This window comes from Aureobasidium subglaciale (genome assembly GCF_000721755.1).
Source record: "Aureobasidium subglaciale EXF-2481 unplaced genomic scaffold scaffold_2, whole genome shotgun sequence".
NCBI classification, from domain to species: Eukaryota; Fungi; Ascomycota; class Dothideomycetes; order Dothideales; family Saccotheciaceae; genus Aureobasidium; species Aureobasidium subglaciale.
In genome coordinates, this window is record NW_013566993.1 from 913,764 (window position 1) to 935,961 (window position 22,198).

At 52.0% G+C, this 22,198-nt stretch overlaps 10 protein-coding genes across 10 annotated transcripts; 4 read left to right on the plus strand and 6 right to left on the minus strand.

Annotated features, from left to right (window-relative positions):
* Positions 1-136: 136 nt before the first annotated feature.
* Positions 137-2,668, plus strand: AUEXF2481DRAFT_26272 (uncharacterized protein; the record flags this gene model as incomplete). The annotated part of the gene is made up of 1 exon (XM_013491898.1): positions 137-2,668. The coding sequence occupies one exon, from the start codon at positions 137-139 to the stop codon at positions 2,666-2,668; it is 2,532 nt and encodes an 843-aa protein (XP_013347352.1).
* Positions 2,669-2,846: 178 nt separating this feature from the next.
* AUEXF2481DRAFT_1858 (uncharacterized protein) lies at positions 2,847-3,891 on the minus strand (the record flags this gene model as incomplete). The annotated part of the gene is made up of 3 exons (XM_013491761.1): positions 2,847-3,647; positions 3,697-3,755; positions 3,810-3,891. The coding sequence occupies 3 exons, from the start codon at positions 3,889-3,891 to the stop codon at positions 2,847-2,849; spliced, it is 942 nt and encodes a 313-aa protein (XP_013347215.1).
* A 511-nt stretch (positions 3,892-4,402) lies between these two features.
* On the plus strand, positions 4,403-5,616 carry AUEXF2481DRAFT_45930 (uncharacterized protein; the record flags this gene model as incomplete). The annotated part of the gene is made up of 5 exons (XM_013492088.1): positions 4,403-4,517; positions 4,574-4,752; positions 4,803-4,913; positions 4,967-5,470; positions 5,524-5,616. The coding sequence occupies 5 exons, from the start codon at positions 4,403-4,405 to the stop codon at positions 5,614-5,616; spliced, it is 1,002 nt and encodes a 333-aa protein (XP_013347542.1).
* Positions 5,617-6,435: 819 nt separating this feature from the next.
* On the plus strand, positions 6,436-9,933 carry AUEXF2481DRAFT_45931 (uncharacterized protein; the record flags this gene model as incomplete). The annotated part of the gene is made up of 5 exons (XM_013492089.1): positions 6,436-6,466; positions 6,526-6,690; positions 6,743-6,910; positions 6,965-9,469; positions 9,524-9,933. The coding sequence occupies 5 exons, from the start codon at positions 6,436-6,438 to the stop codon at positions 9,931-9,933; spliced, it is 3,279 nt and encodes a 1,092-aa protein (XP_013347543.1).
* Positions 9,934-10,083: 150 nt separating this feature from the next.
* Positions 10,084-11,530, minus strand: AUEXF2481DRAFT_390055 (uncharacterized protein). The gene is made up of 3 exons (XM_013492278.1): positions 11,438-11,530; positions 10,696-11,379; positions 10,084-10,642 (listed from the first exon to the last, which is right to left on the minus strand). The coding sequence occupies exons 2-3, from the start codon at positions 11,214-11,216 to the stop codon at positions 10,300-10,302; spliced, it is 864 nt and encodes a 287-aa protein (XP_013347732.1). The 5' UTR covers positions 11,217-11,379; positions 11,438-11,530; the 3' UTR covers positions 10,084-10,299.
* A 405-nt stretch (positions 11,531-11,935) lies between these two features.
* AUEXF2481DRAFT_397679 (uncharacterized protein) lies at positions 11,936-14,411 on the minus strand. Its single transcript, XM_013492279.1, has 4 exons — positions 14,095-14,411; positions 13,874-14,039; positions 12,641-13,821; positions 11,936-12,584 (listed from the first exon to the last, which is right to left on the minus strand). The coding sequence occupies exons 1-4, from the start codon at positions 14,165-14,167 to the stop codon at positions 12,118-12,120; spliced, it is 1,887 nt and encodes a 628-aa protein (XP_013347733.1). The 5' UTR covers positions 14,168-14,411; the 3' UTR covers positions 11,936-12,117.
* A 1,470-nt stretch (positions 14,412-15,881) lies between these two features.
* Positions 15,882-17,245, minus strand: AUEXF2481DRAFT_26278 (uncharacterized protein; the record flags this gene model as incomplete). Its single annotated transcript, XM_013491899.1, has 2 exons — positions 15,882-16,860; positions 16,920-17,245. 2 exons carry the CDS (start codon positions 17,243-17,245, stop codon positions 15,882-15,884), a joined length of 1,305 nt encoding a protein of 434 aa, XP_013347353.1.
* On the plus strand, positions 17,058-18,205 carry AUEXF2481DRAFT_36352 (uncharacterized protein). Its single transcript, XM_013492016.1, has 2 exons — positions 17,058-17,627; positions 17,683-18,205. The coding sequence occupies exons 1-2, from the start codon at positions 17,444-17,446 to the stop codon at positions 17,793-17,795; spliced, it is 297 nt and encodes a 98-aa protein (XP_013347470.1). The 5' UTR covers positions 17,058-17,443; the 3' UTR covers positions 17,796-18,205.
* On the minus strand, positions 18,067-19,108 carry AUEXF2481DRAFT_26280 (uncharacterized protein; the record flags this gene model as incomplete). Its single annotated transcript, XM_013491900.1, has 4 exons — positions 18,067-18,205; positions 18,259-18,677; positions 18,744-18,863; positions 18,923-19,108. The coding sequence occupies 4 exons, from the start codon at positions 19,106-19,108 to the stop codon at positions 18,067-18,069; spliced, it is 864 nt and encodes a 287-aa protein (XP_013347354.1).
* Positions 19,109-19,540: 432 nt separating this feature from the next.
* AUEXF2481DRAFT_26281 (uncharacterized protein) lies at positions 19,541-21,412 on the minus strand (the record flags this gene model as incomplete). Its single annotated transcript, XM_013491901.1, has 3 exons — positions 19,541-20,751; positions 20,800-20,869; positions 20,924-21,412. The coding sequence occupies 3 exons, from the start codon at positions 21,410-21,412 to the stop codon at positions 19,541-19,543; spliced, it is 1,770 nt and encodes a 589-aa protein (XP_013347355.1).
* Between the last annotated feature and the right edge of the window lie 786 nt (positions 21,413-22,198).

The window sequence follows — 22,198 nt, forward strand, 5'->3', positions numbered from 1 at the left end:
CTCGCAGCTGACAATGCCTCGACGGTAAGGAGGACTTGGTTGTATTGAGCCCCCTTTCCGTTCTTTGTCCGCACAATTTTCATGTCTCGACCATCATCATGCATCTAGAGTGATTTGCTCCATACTCGACGAGATCATGCGCCTCCCACTCTTGTGTCTTCTGCAGCTGGCCGCGACCAGCTTCGCCCTGACCAAGCCAGACTACGACAACTATGACTATTATGCCGTGCATCTGTCCCCCAATTCCTCGCCCGAAACGATAGCTACACACCTTGGTCTGGACTTCGATAGCGCCATCCACTCTCTCAAGGATCATTATGTTTTCAAATCACCAAAAGCCTCTCTGGACCTTATACACGAAGCCAAGCAGGACTTGAAACGCCTTAGAATAAAAAGACAGATTGGCTGGGACCGCCGCCATCCTCTGGATGATATCCTGCTCAACAAAAAGCAAGAGCGTCGCTTGCGTCTGTTCAAGCGTGCACCGCCGCCGCAGTCCGCTGTCCTGTCTATACGAGCAGACAAGCAGCCGGTGGACTCGAAGGTGCAGAAAGGTCTGGATATTGCGAAGAGTCTGGACATCGAGGATCCCACCTTCCCGGAACAATGGCACTTGTACAATCCTAGCCAGACAGGACACGATATCAATGTCACAGGAGTGTGGCTGCAGGGTATCACCGGGAAGAATTCGACCGTCTGCATCGTTGACGATGGTTTGGACATGGACAGTGACGATCTACGCGACAATTATTTTGCTGCTGGTTCGCACGATTTCAACGACCATGTCGATGAGCCGAAGCCCAGACTGTCTGATGATCACCATGGTACTCGCTGCGCTGGCGAAGTGGCCGCCGTGAGAAACGACGTCTGTGGCGTCGGTGTTGCGTACGACTCGAAGGTCGCCGGTGTTCGCATTCTCTCTGGCGCTCTCACCGAACTGGATGAGGCACTCGCTTTGAACTACGCCTACCAGGAAAATCATATCTACTCGTGTTCATGGGGTCCCCCAGATGACGGCCAAAGCATGGAGGCACCTGGTATCATAATCAAAAGAGCCATGGTTGCCGGAGTTCAGGACGGTCGACAGGGCCTTGGTAGTATTTTCGTCTTTGCCATTGGCAACGGAGCGGCCAATGACGACAACTGCAACTTTGACGGTTATACCAACAGTATCTATAGTGTTTCCGTTGGCGGTATCGATCGCAAAGGCCTGCACCCATACTACAGTGAGAAATGCTCGGCACAACTAGTCGTGACATATAGCTCTGGCTCTGGCGATGCTATTCATACTACGGACGTTGGAGCGAATCAGTGCTATGTCAGCCATGGTGGTACATCAGCTGCCGGTCCGCTAGTCGCAGGCATATACGCACTAGTGCTTGAGCTCAGACCCGATCTTACTTGGCGCGATATTCAATGGCTAACTGTTCTCACTGCTATTCCAATCGACCAACCCGAGGACGATTGGCAAGACACCCCTCTTGGACGCCGGTTCAGCCACGCTTCGGGTTACGGAAAGATTGATGCTTATGCAATCGTGGAAGCCGCCAGAAACTGGACAAATGTCAAGCCTCAGGCATGGTTTTTCTCTCCCTGGATGCATGTTAGACATGACATTCCTGAGGGCGAGAAGGGCATAGCTTCCAGCTTCGAGATCACCGAACAGATGCTCAAGGACGCCAATCTGGAACAGATCGAGCATGTCACTGTGACCATGAACGTGGAACATAGCCGTCGTGGTGACCTCAGTGTGGAGCTGCGCTCGCCTGAGGGTATCATCTCGCACATCGCAACTTCTCGTCGCAGAGACGAAGCGCCTGCTGGCTATGACGACTGGACGTTCATGTCGGTTGCTCATTGGGGCGAACGCGGAGTAGGAAAGTGGACTGTGATTGTTAAGGACTCGACAAAGAACGGCCATACGGGCAAATTCATCGACTGGCATTTGAAGCTTTTCGGCGAATCAATTGACGGAGCGAAACAAGAACTGTTGCCATTGCCTGACGAGCACGACGATGACAATCATGATATTGAGACCACCAGTGTTGGTGGAGCCACTACGAGTGTCGATCATCCTGTAATGACTGGCGAGCCTCAAGGCAACCCCACCGACCATATCGACCGACCTGTCAACAGCAAGGTGTCAGTGACCGCGGCTCCTACAGCAGAGCCAACATCAGAGACCACTGCAGAGCCAACGTCCAAACCTGACGCAGAAGAAGACGGAGTAAGCGAGAAACCCGAAAACAACTTCCTGCCCTCTCCGTTCCCGACTTTCGGTGCCTCGAAGCGCACCCAAGTCTGGATATATGGAGCGTTTGCACTCATTGCGGTCTTTTGTACATCACTCAGCGTTTGGTACGTCCTCACCAAGCGCCGCAAACAGCGCAATGCGCGTGACGAGTACGAATTCGAAATGTTGAATGAAGAGGACATTGACGACGAAGGTGCCAGAGGAGCCAGCGGTACCAACGGGATGAGTGCAAAGGCAAAGGGGAAGCGTAGAGCAGGAGAACTCTACGACGCCTTTGCAGAGGATAGTGAGGAAGAGGATGTGTTCAGCGTCGGTGATGATGAAGAGTACGACCACGACCATGAGCATACAGGATACCGAGATGATGCAGGCGCTGTGCAGGGAAGTCCCAGCCAGAGGCGGAGTGATACATGATCACCTTAAATTTTATGCATTGGGTTGGCGTCGTTGGATAGTATAGAACCCCAGGAGACAAACAATGTTCATGACATGTTTTCGTATTTGTAATCGGCACATTTAAGACCCAACTTTGATAAGACGTACGTACTAGTGATGTTGACTTGATTCGGAATTTTTTTGCTTGATTCATTGGCTATGGAGCAACAGTAGTGCTCTGGTTCAGACCCTCCGTTCTGGCCTTTTGGGCTCTCCTCTTTTGTTCCCTTTTTGAGATGGGCTTCTCCGAGCTATCTGTTGTTGTGTCTTCCACTTCTTCGGATTTCCGTTTCTTTGCACTGTTCTCCTTGAGGATTGCTACCTTGGTCTTGTCTTTCTGGCCCTGGTTCTCGGACTGGTCTTTGGCCACAGGCTTCTCGCCTCCGTATACAACATCGACCACGCCTCTGAAGCTAGTCCTCTTCAGTTTTGCGCTGACGACGACACTCCGAGCCTCCTTGCTCACGGCTTCATAACCGCGATCTTGAGCCAAGCCCCAAATAGCAGCTAGATTTACAACATCCCAGGGTGCACGGCAACCCACGGCCTTTGTGGCCTCGCTGCTGATTATGATACCGCGGCCACCTCTGGTAGCTCGAATCAAGCCAGTTGCATTACTGATGAGGTTTCGTTTGGCGGCAGGATCAGCCATCAAAGGCTGGCTGTATGCGATCTCCAAGCGGACACCACGCTTCACAGCCTCGGATACGGTCTTGAACTTGAAGTGGTAGCCCAGACGCTTGGTAAGGTCAAGAGAAATCAGGTCGCAGTCGGCGGTGCCGCAGGCATGCTGGAAGGTCTTTTCGTCGACGGGACGCAGAGCTAGGATATCATAGTTGTTCGCCAGAGCACCCAAGCGGTTGTTGGTTGCAGACTCGGACAATACTAGAGTGCAGCGGCGGAGTATAGTCAAGGAGGCCGGGGTTTTGAATGGCAGAGGATCCGGAATGGCGCAGGACTGTCGAATGTCAGTATGTTGACATGGAAGCTTGTTAGACCAGACTGACGAGATCGGACGGAAGTCTGCCTGAGATGGTATGGTTCAAGGCGATGACATTGTATCCTACTGATGAACATCAGCGACAAGGTAGGCGAGCTGGGCAGTGGTGCATGGTCTCACATTCGCTCAGGAAGGCGAGAGTCCTTGACAGCTCGGCATCCTTGATCGACGGATTCCAGTCGACATTCAGGTCATAAAACATAGCTAAGCATGATTTGTTCAGACCATGTTGATGGTGGTGGGGGGATATTCACATGTCAAAAAGCAGAGTGTCGAGAATTCGAGCAAGAGGACGATCTTCATGACTCGTGGCGCAAGCAATTCATGAGAGAATGAGGTCCTTTGCAACTGCCTCCCCAAAAGTCCTTTCCTTAGCAAAAAGGTAGACAAAGAGCAAGTGAGTCGTCCCATCACTCTCACTCATGCTATAAGACAGCATCCAATGCCAGTCACACACCCAGAGGGCAATTGACGCGGCATCCTCACAACGCGAGTCAGGTCTCGGCCAGGGCGTTTGCAAGCGAGCCATGTCATGGTTTGACGCAGCAGCGGCTTTGCTGTGCTCCACCTCGATCACCACAACATCCACATTCAACCCCTCGTCCAAACTCCTTCGCTGTCTGCGCAACCCCGTCGTCCTCTTGCTGCTTTGTGCTCTGTTCTCGTCCGCCTGCCGCGCCTGCCACATCAGCCAACGGCCATTGCTGCCCAGCATGGCTCGCGTCTACGCCGATGTGAACCAGCACATGCCTCGCGCATACTGGGATTACGACAGCGTCAACATCTCCTGGGGTGTTCTGGAAAACTATGAAGTCGTCCGCAAGATTGGTACGTCTGCCCGTCCGAGGCTTGCAGGCGTCCTTGAGCTAACCTTGGCCCGCCAGGTCGCGGAAAGTACTCGGAAGTCTTCGAGGGCATTAACGTTGTCAACTACCAAAAATGCGTCATCAAGGTGCTCAAGCCTGTCAAGAAGAAGAAGATCAAGCGTGAAATCAAGATCCTCCAGAACTTGAGCGGAGGCCCGAACATTGTCGGTCTGCTCGATGTTGTCCGCGACAGCCAGGTCAGTCTCCCGCTTGCGATACCCCTTCCCGTCTGACATGATTGTTCCAGAGCAAGACTCCTTCTCTCATCTTCGAGTATGTCAACAACACCGATTTCCGCAGCCTCTACCCCAAGTTCGCCGATATTGATGTCAGATACTACATCTTCGAGCTGCTCAAGGTATTACATCCCGACCCACCCACCAGTTGCCCACCCACTGATCATCAATCTAGGCTCTCGACTTCTGCCACAGCAAGGGCATCATGCACCGCGACGTTAAGCCTCACAACGTTATGATCGACCATGAGAAGAGAAAGCTGCGCCTGATTGATTGGGGCCTTGCTGAGTTCTACCACGCCGGTACCGAATACAATGTCCGTGTCGCATCGCGCTACTTCAAAGGTCCCGAACTACTGGTCGACTACCAGGAGTACGACTACTCTCTCGACATGTGGTCCCTGGGCGCCATGTTCGCTTCTATGATCTTCCGCAAAGAGCCCTTCTTCCATGGTAACAGCAACTCAGATCAGCTCGTCAAGATCGCCAAAGTCCTGGGAACTGAGGATCTGTTCGACTACTTGGACAAGTACGACATTGAGCTCGACGCTCAGTACGACGATATTCTAGGCAGATTCCCCAAGAAGAACTGGCACAGCTTCGTCAACGCCGACAATCAACGCTTTGTCAGTAATGACGCGATCGACTTCTTGGACAAGCTTCTCAGATACGACCATCAGGCAAGTACACAAGCAAATTTGGAGACAAGCGCAGCAACTAACTGTTTGCTCAGGAACGATTGACTGCCAAGGAGGCCATGGCACATGCTTACTTCAACCCTGTCAAGCAAGCTGCACAACAAAACTCGAGTGCTACACACTCTTGATTATGAACAGTGACGGCTGTTCGAGCGACAAGCCAACAGTCCGGATAGACTCACTGCTTTCTTGATCTCGCGAAGCTTCTCTAGGATTGACGTTCGTGGAAAGATCAACTGCATACAAGCAATCCCAGCATACCAATCAGCTGGTTGCTTATCAGAGCCGGCAGAGGAGGAAAGCACTGGCGGGGAAATTGGCATAGCGAAAGGGCCGGCAAAGGGCGGCGCATGAGGTACAGGGTTGATGTTTTTATTCTATCGTATTGTTGCTACCGTATGATCGGATGGCACGAATTGAGAGGCCAAGGGCTGTAGATATCCCACGAAGTTCTGTTTTAATGCCCACGTTATGCTTCGGTCAATATCCGAATAGTGCAATGGTTTGCGACCCTCACACGAGCAACAGAGTTGGTCAGCTCCGTGGTGGAGCGTTGAGATACATCAGAGCATTCGAGAACTGATGCTTAATCGGCAACAACAACGAAAGATCTACCCAAGGATACGACAGTTTGACTTGATAATGTTTACATAGCTTCCACAGCGTCTGTCCGATAGACGAGTGCTGATGTTGACGTGAGATGAGTAATTGAGCCAGAGCGACAGGGTTATGGGCGCATCGTCAAGTCTTGGCGCGGGCCGAGTGAGGAAACGAGCTTTGGATTAACTCCGCGTTGCTCTCCAGTGAGTCAGGCATTTTGTAGCATTCACTTTGTCGCGGTCGCAAACACTTTCACCAAGACCACCACGATACTTTCGAGAGCGCTTTACAGGAGCGCTTTGGTCGTACGGCCTGTTTTCTTCAATCGCACAAGAGCTTTCACCAATATGGCTCTCAACGCAGCATCGCACAACATTCGTGAGCTTCTTCTTTTTGACAGCCTGGTCTAGGATCCCAGTTACTAACTATATTGATAGCGGGCGAGAAGACCGGTCCCGTGAGCGGTCAGCCGCCATCGCTCTCAGCCGAGACCACCGAGGCTCTCATTTCGTCGTCTGAGAAGGACCCCCAGGGCCACAACGCACCCGGCCGCGACGGTGGTGACGCCGAGGCACCCAAGAAGCAGAAGACGGAGAAAGAGCGTACGAAACCTCGTTGAAATAACACCGTTACCGGACATCTGACACAACGCAGTCGCAAAGGAACGCGCTAAGGCCGAGAAGGCAAAGAAGTTCGCCGAGAAGCAGGCGAAGCAGGCCACTGCTGCTGCGCCTTCCGGAAAGGTCAAGGAGAAGAAGCCCAAGGCGAAGGAGGAGGCTCTGCCCAAATACGTCGAAGAGACACCCAAGGGCGAGAAGAAGAGTAAGCACAAGCCCAGAGCGAGGCGCACAAGATTAGGACATTGACGAGCTGCAGTCCTCAAGCCGCTGGACGATGAATACCACAAGGCCTACATTCCCTCGGTTGTCGAGTCAGCATGGTACGACTGGTGGGAGAAGGAGGGCTTCCACGAGCCCGAATTTGGTCCCGACGGAAACGTCAAGCCCAGAGGTTACTTTGTCATCTCCGAACCCCCACCCAACGTCACCGGTGCTCTGCACTGCGGTCACGCACTCGCCACATCTCTCCAGGACACCTTGATCCGCTGGAACAGAATGAGAGGATACACCACACTTTTCCTTCCTGGATGCGATCACGCCGGTATCTCAACCCAGAGCGTTGTCGAGAAGATGCTTTGGCGCAAGGAGCAAAAGACTAGACACGACCTCGGACGTGAAAAGTTCGTCGACACTGTATGGGAGTGGAAGGAGGAGTACCACAAGAAGATCAACATCGTGCTCAAGAGAATGGGCGGTTCGTTTGACTGGACCCGTGAAGCTTTTACCATGGACGCCAATTTGTCCGCCGCCGTCACAGAGACCTTTGTCAGAATGCACGAGGAGGGCTACATCTACAGAAGTAACCGTCTCGTTAACTGGTGTACTCAGCTCAACACCGCTTTGTCTAACTTGGAGGTCGACAACAAGGAGCTTGAAGGACGTACCCTTCTGGACGTTCCTGGTTACGAGCGCAAGGTTGAGTTCGGTGTCATCACTCACTTCAAGTATCCCATCGAGGGCTCTGAAGAGATGATTGAGGTTGCGACCACTCGTCCCGAGACCATGCTCGGTGACACAGGTATTGCTGTCCACCCTAACGATGATCGTTATAAGCACCTGGTCGGCAAGAAGGCAAAGCATCCATTCGTCGACCGCCTCCTTCCAATCTTCGCCGATGAATACGTCGACCCTGAGTTTGGTACTGGTGCCGTCAAGATCACCCCTGCTCACGACCCTAATGATTCCAACCTCGGTGCCAAGCACAAGCTTCAGTTCATCAACATCTTGAACGACAATGGCACACTGAATGGTAACGCCGGCCAGTTTGAAGGACAGAAGCGCTTCGACGTTCGCTACACCGTTGTTGAGGAGCTCACCAAGCTGGGTCTCTTCGTCAAGAAGGCCGACAACCCCATGAAGGTTCCTCTTTGTTCCAAGTCAAAGGACGTTATCGAGCCTCTGATGAAGCCTCAATGGTGGATGCGCATGCGTGAACTTGCGGACGCTAGTATTGACGTTGTTAAGAACGGTGAAATCAAGATCCGCCCCGAAGGTGCCGAGCGCAACTATTATCACTGGATGCGTAACATCAACGACTGGTGCTTGTCGCGTCAACTTTGGTGGGGCCACCAAATTCCTGCTTACTTTGTCAAGCTTGAAGGCCAGGAGAATGATGATATTCAGGACGAGTACTGGGTTTGCGGCAGATCCGAAGAGGAGGCCAAGCAGAAGGCCGAGGAGAAGTTCCCCGGCAAGAAATTCGAGCTTGTCCGTGACCCTGACTGTCTGGACACATGGTTCAGCTCTGGCCTTTGGCCTTTCTCAACCTTGGGCTGGCCCAACAAGACCCCTGATTTCGAGAAGCTCTACCCTACTTCCGTGCTCGAGACGGGATGGGACATCCTTTTCTTCTGGGTTGCTCGAATGATCATGTTCGGTCTCAAGCTCACCGGCAAGGTACCTTTTACTGAGGTCTACTGTCATTCTCTCATCCGCGATTCGGACGGCAGAAAAATGTCCAAATCCCTCGGAAATGTCATCGATCCCGTCGACATCATGGAGGGCATCACTCTTCAGGAGCTCCACGATAAGCTGCTCCAAGGTAACCTCGATCCCAAGGAAGTCAAGAACGCAACCAAGTACCAGAAGGACTCTTTCCCTCAAGGTATCCCCGAGTGTGGTGCTGACGCTCTCCGTTTCTCGCTCATCCAGTACACCACTGGCGGCGGTGACATTGCTTTCGATGTCAAGGTTATGGCAGGTTACCGTCGCTTCTGCAACAAGATCTACCAAGCCACCAAGTACGTTCTTGGTAATTTGCCCGAGGGCTTTGTTCCTCAGGCCAAGGGTGGCAAGACAGGCAAGGAGTCATTGCCCGAGCGCTGGATTCTGCACAAGTTCAACAACGCTGCGAAGGAGATCAATGATGCTCTCACTGCTCGCGAGTTCTCACGTTCGACCTCGCTCGCCTATCAGCTCTGGTACGAGAACCTGTGCGATGTCTACATTGAGAACAGCAAGGCCATCATTCGCGACGGTACTGAGGAGGAGAAGCGCAGTGCCGTTGACACACTCTACACCGTTCTGGAAGGTGCACTGTGTCTGGTTCATCCCTTCATGCCTTTCTTGACCGAGGAGCTGTGGCAGCGTCTGCCCCGTCGCCCCGAAGACAAGACCAAGAGTATCGTCATTGCTGCTTACCCCGAGTTCGATGCCGCTCTTGAAGACTTTGAGAGCGAGGCTGCCTACGAGCTTCTGCTCGGATGCTCCAAGGGTGTCAGAAGTCTCATGTCTGAGTACTTGATCAAGGAGGACGCAAAGGGTAAGTCTTGTAAAAATCCCGTTTGCCACGATACCGTTACTGACTACATTATAGCCTTTGTTCAATGCTACGATGACAAGAACTACAGGACTGCCGCTGACGAGCAGGCATCTATCAAGACCCTGTCCGGTAAGGCTCTTACCAACCTCAAGATCATTGGACCCAGTGATAGCACCCCTACCGGTTGTGCCGTTTTCGCCGTCTCATCATCCGCCGCCGTCTTCCTCGAAGTTGCCGGCCGTGTCGACGTTGACGCCGAGATCACCCGTGCTCAGCAGAAGCTTCGCAAGGCCGCTGAAGGAGCCACCAAGCAGCGCAAGATCCTCGACGCCGAGGGTTTCGCTGAAAAGGTCTCCCACTCCGTGCTCGAGACTGAGAAGACCAAGCTGCAGGATTTGATGGCCGAGCAGAAGAACTACGAGGAGAGTATCGCTCAGTTCGAGAAGCTCAAGCTGGCTAACTAAACGTTGGCATTCATTCTACTGCTGTTGAAGTAATGACGATACGCATAAGAAATGAAAGTTGCTGTTGAATTCACACCCAATGTAACAATGCACTAAGTGACTTGCCCAAAATTGAATTTGATAAACATGGGAGTGTGTGAAGCATATGCCCATATCTATGCGCTCAAAATGCTATGCCATGTACAATAAACGCCATTATGCATGTTCCATCCAGTCAAAAAGGCGTCGGGTCGTAACGTCGTACTGTAAGCCGTTGTGACGCAAGAAAGCAAAGGAAGCACAAGAATCGCGATCATGCTAACCTGATGATACTTGAACGCTCACTGCTGTAGAGTTGGCCTCGGACTGCTCAGAAGATTCCCCCAGCTATACCAAACGAAACTTCTTTCCAGGCCTTTGCGTAAACAGGACCTCGGTCTCGTCATTGATTTCGCTCGGGTCTAGCAAATCAATTTCGACTCGCGGCATCTCTTCATCTTCCTCTTCGTTAAACATCTCACCAATATCTGCGCTATCAGCCAAGATGTCTTGGGCTGTATCTCTGTCACATTTCATATCCTCCATGATAAGCCCACAGGCCATCTCTGGCACTAAGATAGCATGTACGAAGCCGGACATGCCACCTGATGCACTGCCAGAAGCTATCAGTGGATCAGTCTCGGACAGAGTGCGAAGCTTGTCAGAAAAGGTGCGCACGATGTCCTCAGCCCTAGTTGCGATTAGATACGGAGAATGGCAAAGTCAGACTGAACCAATACGTACATGATCTTCTCGCCTTTTGTGCCATAGTAGCCAGCACGCAGACCTGTGAAATGACCAGTAAACACGGCTGAGCGGGCGGTGTACCCTTTTGTTGAGGACACCATCTTCGCGTGCTGTTTGTAGTAGTGACTTTCGTAGTGTCCATCTAGGACAGCATGTATGTGACGATGGTGTGCTTTCAGTCGTCCTTGGAGAGCAGACCAATCAATTTTGGGGTAGCCTCTATCGGTCCAGACATCGTCGGCGCTACGGGCTTTGTGTGCTTGACAGAAACGTTCTTGGAGGCGAAGATTCATGCGTTTGTAGGAAATTTCATCTTGAAACTTGTCCCAGAAGTCTTTTTCGACCTTCATGCCACATATTGGACAGGATAGGTGCTTGTCGAGTTGGTCGGCTTCCTGGGCAAGCTCGATGTCACATAGGCTAGAGATAGGAGATGAAGGCGGAGGCGAGAGTTGTGAGGAGTCTAGAGTGATGGGCTGCGACTGGGCAGAAAGGTCGGTGCTGTCTGCAATGGTCATGGCAGAGCGTGTCGGTTGGCGGAAGCTGGGAGCGGAGGCTACTGATGGAGCTTCCGGCTGAGAGGATGAGGTTTCGGCAGAGGGGATTGCTCGGAAGGTCTTCTTCCTCGGCGGTTCGGGTGGTTTGGCTTGTAGTGTAGAGCCATCTCGCGCCTTGAAGGAACTGGCTAGTGACAATCAGAGACAAATTCCAGAGGCTTGCAGACGCGAATGGGTCCAACCTGTCTTTTCCTGCTGCCGTACTACCTGGTTCTGTGTGCCGAACTTTCGACTGAATGTGGTCTTGAGCCTTTTTGGCTGCGAGGATTGCGAAAATGGTCCCTTGGTCAATTCGTCCCCGGACTCGGCTTCTCTTTTAGCTGGTCCTTGAGAGCCTACTGGTCTCGTATACTTCCGCGGTGGTGGACGGACGTTCTTTGGTATCCTTTTGGGAAGAGCTCCAAGGCTGGATAAATCGTCGTCGTCGTCGTCGTCACTCAGGTCGGATGCTGCCTGCTGATCACGCTGCTCATGGTCTTCGGATGTGGCATGAGGGGCACCTCCTACAACGCGTAACAATGACGGCGCATTCCTAGTAAGAAAGACCATTGTCGTCCATCACCCGCAACCTGGTCGAGGTCAAACACTCTTGGTCGTCCTCAGACCAGCGTTGGACGCGTTGCGGGACGACGTGATGCCAAGCCAATCTGCTCCGCATCGGGATCATCCATCAATGTCCATCCATTTGCACCTTTCTGATCGTGAAATGTTGTAAATACATGTTCTCATTATGATCGTCCTAGTAACTCTATGTCTGCGCGCCTCTATTGTGCCTTCCTTTCTAATCTTTGCCAGTCATCAAATGGGTATCGTAACAATGCAGCAAATTCATCAAAAACATAATCCTCCAGAAGGGTCCACATCAGTATTCACCCTCTTCGTCGTCTTCCATCTCCTCGTTGGCCGTATGCTGAGTCTTGTTTCGTTGACTGTCAGCCAGACCATCGACCAGATTGTCAGTCGCGTCGAGCATCCTGACAGCACCTTCCAGCCACTCTGCTCTCCGGCAGCTGGCGCCCAATGCCCACCTGTATTCTTTGAGGCGGCATGAATAGAATCCTGCTTCCTCCTCTCCGGGAGCGGTCGCTCGGAGGAGGTTGCCAAACGTGTTGATCAAGGCGAAGTTGGTTGCCGATGCAAAGTACCAGAATGAGTCGAGATGCTCTGGCTTGAGACGGTTGACAAAGTCCATGGCCGAAATCAATCTTGTCTTGGCCGCCGACCGACAGATGTACAAGACGTATGGATCCGTCGCCGATGGCTGCAATGACTGCACGATGCGTCGATGAATTGAGATCTCGGTCGCAAAATATGCAAGATGCAGGTAGCCTGGTTTAATTGTTAGCGAGCGCCGCCATATCGCTGTTGAGTGCCTCGTTGCTTACCATTTGAAGACAGCTTTCCCGGTGTGTATGCATCCATTCTTGCGACCGCCGGTAATTTAGAAAACCACTCCTTCAATTTGAGTTGCACTGGCTTTGCTCGCTCCAGAATCAATCGTGTGGCATTTCTTCCGCCTCTTTCGAATTCCGCGTTGGCCCTTTGTGTGTAGAACACATCAATTACCTCGGCCATGATACTCGTCAACTCAATCATCTGGATGAATATCACGCGGCTCTTCTCTTCCTCTTCGTTCTCGTCGTCTGCAATCATCTGTTGGTCGGCATTCTCGAATTCTTCGTTGAAGTCGTCGAGCGAGAGAGTTGAAACGGCCCAATCAGCGGCCTGAATGTGGGACGGCCGTCCATGAACCAATGCAGTCCACTTGTCCTGCATATAAAGTGCCCACGCCAGTCTCTTGCGTAGTCGACGCTCCCAGATCGGGATGTCCCAATTCGTGCAGTCGATATGTAGACCAAGATCTTGTGCTAGTGCAACTAATTGTACAGTTAACCCCCAATCGGTCGCTTGTCGTCTCTGCAATAACAGCAAACCAGCTTGGAGAGCGGACAGTTTAGGGTGTTGCATAGCTATGTTGAGTGACCGTGCTGCAAGTTCTTCCAGACGGTAAACAGACGGTTTGGGATGCTGAGAGAGCACGGGATCCCTGTGCCACCAGCGAAGTGCTAGTAAGTACATTCCCGCCAACAAGCCCGAGTGGAATTGGCGGTCTCCGTTCCTATGTCTGTCCATAAAAGTATGTTTCTGGAGGATGGGGAAGCTAGGATGTACATTGCGGAAGTACAAGTCGATGAGCGAAGGTCCGTAAGGTGCCACCGTTTGTTCGACTGCAACTAGTGTTTGTAATTCGTCTTCGTACGTTGAGAAAGAAGCATCGGTATGCATGCTGAAGAAGTCACTTGTTGCTACCCTCCTGATCTTGCCGAATCCAGTATTCGTTTCGTGGCGGCTGCCGAAGTCTGAGAATCCAAGAAGGGAAATATCCAAGGCCGAGGTGCGTCCAATGAGTCTACAGTGTTGTTCTCGTTGTAGACTCAGAGTATCTCCTAGAACTACGCCTCGTACAGGTTGTGGGGCATGCTGTGGCTTCTCAAGGTGAATGACAGGGGCAATAGGATGCTGGTGCGGCGGAGGTGTTTGACCTGGACTTTTAGAGTCCTTTGGACTATCCCGAGTTAGTCAGGTACAAGGAATTGAGGTCAGCATGCGACACTTACCGCTTAGCGTTTGGTGAGTCCTTTGATCCAGTCGAGTCGTCTACCTTTCGCTTGCGTGGTTGAGCAGCCTCGACAAAGGTGCAGTCTTGCTTGTGGAATTCACACAGGACACAAGGTAATGAGTCTTGTAACACACACTTGCTTTTACGTCTACGGCAACCGTCACCTGTTGGAGGGTCAACTTTTAAGCTTGGCGAGAACTAGTGTATATCATAACATACAAGGCCTTTCTCTTCTTCCGCGAGAGCTGGTGACTACAATAATACAATGTTTAGTGGGATAGCACGTGGTCATGCACAAAGGCGATCTTACTGCTCCTTGGTTGTTGTTGGTTGAAAGCCATTGGGCCAGAGCGAGGGGCCAGAGGTTGTATGGCTACAGCAGCGGCCATGTTGGATCACTATCGTACTTGTTGAATCAAGTCAGGGTCCCGACCTCGGACAATCAATTGACAGCGGGCACTGATAGATAATGCGTGGGTGGCCGCGGGGAACAAGTTCGATAATGGCTATTATACCAGTCCGCTTATCGCGAGATAGGCTTATTTGGTTGGCTGATTCAAAGGGCTGGAGATGAAGTAGCGAAGTCCAAGGAATGATGTAGATGCTTGTAAGAGCCGTAGAGCATTGCGAGCAAAATAAGACGGTTTGAAGCGGCGACACTCATTTGATATGCCAATGACCGGATGAAAGGTTGAGACAACCTCACCACTGTACACTCTCCTACTGTTCGTCCAAACACCCTCTTGGGCCCCAGGGTTATGTAAGAGTTACCATATGGAATCTACTCCAGGCATAGCGCGCAGTTGTTCTCGAGGCCAAGTTGCGGAGGGCAAGATAACGGAGGACAGACAGGGACAGGCAGAGATAAGCAAAGGTATCGTCCAATCAGAATCGACCATACGCTTCACGCCGTTAGCATCCGACACGCTTCCCGCACCTCTAGGCTTCAATCTATTGTGTAATAGCATCTCACATACCAAATAATCGTCCTGTCAGAGGCCGCCTTGAGAATGGTCGCTCTTCCTTGGCGCACGTATACAGCCCGATGACATTCATGTGTCTTGTCGACTTCCATCACCAGCCACAGAGCCACCAGTGCGCAGTTTTGCTCTCGAGGGCTCAAACATTAGGCTTTGGGTCGGGAAAAGCAAAGCCAAAGTTGTTAATCAACGTCGACAGGCAGGATGTGATGGTGCTTTTGGTTCGCTTACGGACCAAAGGACCTTGCGACTTGAGTTGACTACAGACTTTGAAGAGCTTCTAGAGCCCAGGTGTGCTGATGTGCGATCGCCACAAGGCACAAGTTCCATGAGGATGGCCAAATCTTGTCTCGTAGCTTAAATCCGATGTTATATCCGTGACTTCTGCCTAAGACGCAGAGCATTTTCAGACATTGGATAGGAATTATATACGGCTATGTCACTGCGCCGAGAGATGCTAGCAGGGACCCAGTGTTGATTGCTGCGATTGGTAGCAAAAACGACTTCCTGATTGTTCTGATGCCTTTCACTACAGAAGAACAAGGCATATCATGGAGTAATATCAGCAGCGAAGTAAAAGTCTGATGGCCTTCAGTCAGCGCTTGCTGTGAAGATACGAAAACAGCTGGGGGGTTGTCGACTTTGTACACCAGTCGGCGAAGGAAGCATAAAAGACGCAGAGGAAAAGATATTGCGAGACGTTCGATACTGCCGCAGAGAAGGTACATACACATGTCGAGATACGACAGCCACTACTCGCCTACCGGTCTACCTACTTACCTTTTCCATGTCAACAATATGTCGTGATCAGCATCGCAGCTCTCGAGATGGCAATACGTAGGCCACCCGGGCACATGAGGCAACAGCTACATCATGTACATGCATCTGGCGTCGCCCGTGCTTGAGCAGCCGCTATTGACAATCGTTGCGATGCACAACTTTTGTTCATAGAAGAACATTCAAGAGAGGCTGGGTAAGCTGCGGAAGAGTAAATGCGTTTGGTTTGATGGCCTGACATGCAGACCTTTAGAGTTCGTCTCTCTTTCTCATTTCGTGCTTAGCTGATTCGACATCCTCTTCCCAGACTTTTTTCTTTGGGTTACGAGGAATGTCGCCTCTTTCTTTGAGAATGGTGCCGTCTCCCCTTCTCTGAGGCTCCTTATGTTCTCCTTGCTGCTGTGGTAATTGCTCACGACTGGCTTCTGCCATCTGGCCGATGTCTTGCGACATGCTGCCCTCAGGACTGGGGTCTTGGGTTTGAGGCTGACCATTCCTGCCAGCCTTTGCACCGCCGCCTCCGACAGGTATGACGTTTGCCGAGCGTTGGTCCATACCTCTCCGGAAAGTAGGTCGATCGCCTGATGCGCTAGGTTGGACACGTATTGTGGGCTGTGTAGGAACACTTGATGACGCGGATACTGCAGTAGCAGCCGAAGAGCGACCAGTGATACCAAACACAGCAAGCAGGAGATACAACGGCTTGAGCAGCAGGAACTTGAAGGGCAGCCAGAGAAACCACCAAGCGGGACCGTAGATGAGTCTTCTGAACACCAGCCAACAGATGGTTGTGATGAGAATGTAAAAAGCAGTCTCGAGGTACCAAGTATCACTCTTTTGGCTTCTTACGAGGGTTCCAAGAAGATTCTTACTGTTACTGAGAAGAGAATCAAGATCAGTGTAGCGCTCACCTAGATCGGCGAGAGCGGCCGTAGATTGGTCAAGAGTCTCCTGTGCAAAGCGCGAACGAGAGAGCTCCGAAGTGAGCAGGTTATGAGTACGACGAAGGGCAGAGGTCACGTCGGTCGAAGCGTTGATAAGAAGTTCGTCCTGAGTCAACTGCTTGGGCTGGGGACGACGAGCAGCGAAAGGATCAGGAGTCGACGAAGTGGAGTCGGGCTCGACGGGTTGTTGGAGAGAGACAAATAGGATCTCACGTTCTTTTTGCTTAGCTGCCTCCGAGGCGCGTTTCGACGAGAGTTGGGCAGCACGGAACTGGCTTCTGGCGCTGCGCAAATAGTGAGTTCGGGATGTCCAGGACGGTGTGCAGAAGATATGGAGACGTACTGCTTCAAGTCCTCGTCTAGGCGGGCAAGCTGAGCAGCAATACGAGCGCGTTCCCTGTCCTTGAGACTGTCGCGACGACGTTGAGAGGTGGTCCCGAATTCTACAATGTCTTCAATTTCCTGCCGGAGGCTATCGAGCGTGTCGTCGTGTTGTTTGAGAGCGTCACGAATGTCGTGTGAGAGCTCGATGCGGACGTCACCGTCTCCTTGCAGTGGGGTGGAACCTGGTTGGAAGGAGAGCTTGGATAGGCGGCTGATGAGCTGGAAGGTGAGCTTGATCGAGTCCGACAGCTGCGACAAGGAGTCTAGCACGCTTTGGTTCGTCATGGCTCTTCGCTCGGGTGATGGACGAGCGATGCGCCTGGCTAGACATGCCACTCTTCCCCACACCCACGCCGCAGTCCTGCACGGCTGTTGCCGCCATCCGGCCTGCCTCTCATACCATTCCCGCCTTGACTTTTTTGTTGCGACCAAGCACGCACCTATACCAGCCTCTCGCCTTGTCGCTTCGACCCTACCGCCAGCATGATCACCCGCTTCTTGACTTCCGTCTCAACCGCCTTTTCTCCCTTCAACCCAAAGTCTGGCAAGACGGCTCGCAACTTCCTGGCCCTGCTCCCGCCGAATGCCCGCACCACCATGAAGATCGATGTCAAGCAGCTACCCAGGGCCGATGCCAACAAGCCTGGTGTCTTGGCTCTCAAGTTCAGTACTGCTCTCCGTATGCCCTTACTGGCACGCTCCCCGCTTACACAATGTCACAGAGGATGGCAAGGAGATGAATCTTGATCTCGAAACCTTGAAGATCAAGGAAATCATGACAGAGGTCGACAGACACTCGCGTATGCTCGGCAGAAAGGAGGAGCTGGCTGGTTGATTTTCTTCATCTTGGTCTGTTTTACTTTGCATTGGGAGGAGCGAGGCGTTATGGTCAACTACACTTGGGTCACGCTTGCTGCTTGGCCGCACATTTCGTGCCATTGAACATACATGTCGACACAAAGCATGTGTGTATCATTAATTGCATTCGGCATGTCATTGTAGGGCAATTTCACAAATTTCGTCAAAGTTTCAAGAGACAACATGTGCAATTCCTTTTTCGTTGCTTGTAGATTGTATGTCTAGACAATTTTATAGCCTCGATGCATTTAAACGGCAGCACCGGAGATGAAGAACCACTTGTCAATGCTGGGGTCAATCGGAGCAGGAGCCTTGTTGTCAGCCTCGGGGAGGTTGAGCTTGCTGGCATCGGTGCGGTCGTTGGAGTGCGAGACGGTGGTGTTGGCACTGAGCGTGATGTTAGCACTTGAGAGTATTTCTTCCGAGAATCGCAAACTTACAGGTTGATGTCACCCTTGTTGGTCTTGCCAGTGATGAGCTTCTCCCAGGCCTCGGCGCACTCTCTGACAACGTCCATGGCGTACTTCTTGTTCTTGCACTCGCCGCTGAAGGCGAACTGGTTCTCGGGCTTGCCATCGGGGATTTTGTAGATGCGGAACCACTCGTTGGTCGCGCGGAGAAGGCCAGGCAGGTGTCTCTCGACGTCCTCGATGTCGTTGAGCTTGGGGGCGAGAGGGTCGTTGACGTCAATGACGATGATCTTCCAGTCAGTCTCGCCCTCGTCGAGCAGAGCCATGACACCGAGGACCTTGACCTGCTTGACCTCACCGGGCTTGGCGACGAGCTCACCAATCTCGCAGACGTCGAGCGGGTCGTTGTCACCCTGGGCCTTGGTCTCGGGGTGGGTGACGTTGGGGTCCTCCCAGGTCCAGAGAGAGCGTCAGTCGAGCTCCAAAAGTTCAATGGCATGCATTCTGTGACATACCTGGGGGAAGGCACCGTAGTTCCAGAGGTAACCCTTGTGGGGGAAGCAGTTGCGGACGAAGCGCAGCTTGCCCTTCTTGGTGTCCTGCTTGATGGGGTTGAGAGGCTCCTCCTTGGAGATCTGCAAGGCTGTCAATGAGCTGACCCAAGGGACTGAGAGCGAGAGGGATTGGGCCGTACCTCCTGCTTGGCGTTGGTCCAGCGGGGGATCTCAACGACCATGTTCAGGATGGTCTGCTGCTCGTTGGCATAGAGGGGGATGTCGTGGAAGGGAGAGACGGGCTGGCCATCCTTCTCGATGAAGATGCGGTGCTCAAGGGTGTGAGGAGCGCCGACGGAGCGGACGGAGTACTTTGGGGAAGACATGTTGTGTGATGAACGTGTCGTTGCGGACAAGTGACGAGCGACTTGGGCAGTGCGAGATTTGAAAACAGCAGCGTCGGCGGCTTTGGCCGTCGTGGTGGGGTCAGCGCTGCGGCTGATGCGGTGAGCCAGCGTGGAAACTGCCAGGTGCCCAACAATTGGCCTGGCTTGCGTTGCTTTCAGAGTCAATTGACGTCTGTATACGGAATGCCTACAGTTCGCAAACATGCGGCTAACTTGCTTGTAATCGACGAAGATTATCGATTACGGTTGTTGGGATGCTGACTGCTTGGTCTGTTGGCCCAGCTGCACTTCCCGACCTCGGTCTGAGTTTGTTTCGCCCCCGAGCACTGGCCTTTCCCCACCCAGCACTACTCATTGAACTTCGTCCTCTATCCATTGGTATGCAACGTTTTCCTCGAATACATTGTCTTATCAATAATACAAGTTATGCGGTTGCCAGAACGCAGCAAGCTCGTCCACAGCACCAAAGTCTTGAGGCCGATAGTTCAGAGTCGCGTCTTGTATCTTCATACCATCTTCGTCCCAACTTTCTTCATCCTCCAGTGCCGAATCGTAATCGTTGTTCGTATCCAGAGACTCTGAAGTATTGTCTTCCCCGAGCCCAAATGAAAGGCCATCTCTTCCATACTCAACGGCATCTGAACGGTCCCGGTAAATGTGCTCGTCGATACGAGGGGTTTCGTCTGTATCGCCATGCTGAAAGGAGTGGTGATCGTCTTCCCTCCATAGGTCTAGATCTGTGTAATCATGAAAAGCAGGCAGGGCGGATCTAGGTGACACCTCATCATGACAATTTGGTATCGAAGGTCGAGCTGCGACCTCACAAGCTTTAAGCAGTTCTTCCCACGGATCTGTGTGATGTTTGATAGCCAGATCGTCAGCGATTTCTGCTTGTTGAGATGTGAAATGACGAGGTTGTTCATCTTCTGGAAGTTTAGTTCTTGGTATCGCCTTGCGCTCATGGCTTGTAACTGTGGCGGCGGTTTTACTGTGCTTGTTCGGTACAAAGGTAGGCGTAGCTTCGACGCTGGCAGTGTGGTGGAAATGTAAATCAGCTGTCGGCCTAGTAGCTTGGCCAGTTTTCTCAACTAATTGAGGGACTGATTCATGGCCGCTGTCATGCAGCTCGATTGTCACCTCCTCTGCAAGTAGAGGTTCGATGGCCGCTTCCCCCATCGACGGATTGCCTTTCAGCTTCTCAACTCTTTCGCCTTGCAGTTGGCCCACGGTCAATGGCTCGTGATCTGGGCCGAAATGCCTTACTCGCGGCGAGCTTGCTATATCTGACTCTGACCAACTGTAATAGCTTGTAGTGGGTGGATGTGTGTTCCTGCTTCCGAATCCAAGAAATGGCTTCTCTGGCAGATGTAGAGCACGAGGAGATGCCGTCGGAATTTTTGAGGCGTCCACTCGCGAGAGAGTCGGTTCGTCGTCAGTCTTGTCGTTGTGGGGTTCCGTACCAAAGTATCTAGATATCTCCTCCTCAAATAATTCACGAGGTCTCTTCTTGTGCTGCTTCTCGTTCTTCTTCTTGTAACTCTTCGAGACCGGATCGGGTTCATCCTTTGTTGTAAGTTCAGGCTTCAAGAGAAACTTCATTTCCGAGAAGACAAGATGTGGCACTGTATCAGATCAGTATAAGACGCCGAATAGGAGTTGTTGCACCTTACGGCCCTTGCCTCTAGTAGGTCCTGAGGAGCGGCCTTTGGTGTACAGACCAACTTTGGGGGAAGCACCGAGCTACAAGGAATTGAATCAGAGTGTGTAAAGGAACAGTGTATGTGGAAAGTATACCGTGAGCCGATGGTTGAGAACATTCTTTGCGTGAAAGTTCTGTACTACACCTGTGACTGCCGCGCTTCTGTGTTTGTGACGTTTTGTGTGTTTCGACTTCCTTTCCTGCTTTCTCCTCTTCTCCTTCTTCTGAGACTGTGGCTTCGACCGTGACTTTGAGGTGTATTTATCTGCTTTGGTACGGTGTCGTGGTCTTCTTTGATACTTCCGGTCGGATGACAAAGAGGATGGCGTCGCGGAAGAAGAAGAAGAAGAAGAAGATGCGGACGTGGATGCAGCGTTACTTGTTCCAGAATCCGAGAGGCCGATGGAAGCCACAGGCCGTCGCTCATTGACACGATGTTTTCTCACAAGGAATGGTTCGAGTAAAGAACTTCTTCTTGAACCACGTCGATGCTTTTGCGTCGCATTGGGTCGCGCGATGAGCACAGGAGATTCACTAGGCGGATGTGCTTGGTTCAGACTCTCGATCCATTGATCGATATCCATGTTCCGTAGAAGGCTCCATCGGAGTGGTAGAATGCTGATCACAGAGTCGCATGCCTGCAGGAACCGAAGTTGAGCATCAAATGCAGCGTCGCAGGAAAGAGCTTGTCATGGCTCGGAGGCAACTGCATCCTAGAGCCGTTCGAAGTTCTGGAGCATCGCATCCATGTACCAGCTTTATGTTGCAGTTGTTGAGCATTGTACAGGCAGAAGCCAATTCGCTGCACACCTCGATAATTGCACGTCGTTCTGTCCTGGACGACCGAGACTACGTTCGGTTGAGAGGTGCCTCTGGACTAATGTTCGTACCATCATGCAGCTCAATATGCGGTCAAACTGTTGAACATGAAGAGACATGGTTAATAGGGGTGCTAGAGAAGCATGTACCAAGCAATGGCAAATATCATGTTGAAATCGACCTTGATTAGGTTCACCAATGTACACACAGCAGCCAGAAAGAACAATTCGGCGTGATTGATTGTCGCTTAGGCAAACACTTAGTACATCAGCGGGTGGCCCAGATCGCTCTTTAAGGACAGCCGCATATTGACAGACCGGCTGTTCATGCATGCGGGCTTGTGGCTGGAGGAGCAATTGGCCCCAGGACCATCGGAGCATTACTGATCACCACCTTTGGTGTTGAATGGAAGAGACATTAGGTCTGCAGGACTGTGCTCCCAACCGGTTGCCGCTGTGCTTCATAGTGCTATGTGAGTGGTATCATCATGTCATTAGCTGTCTTCAGTCGTAGTGCGTGTTGCCACCCGTGACCCCACCATCACAAGTTCC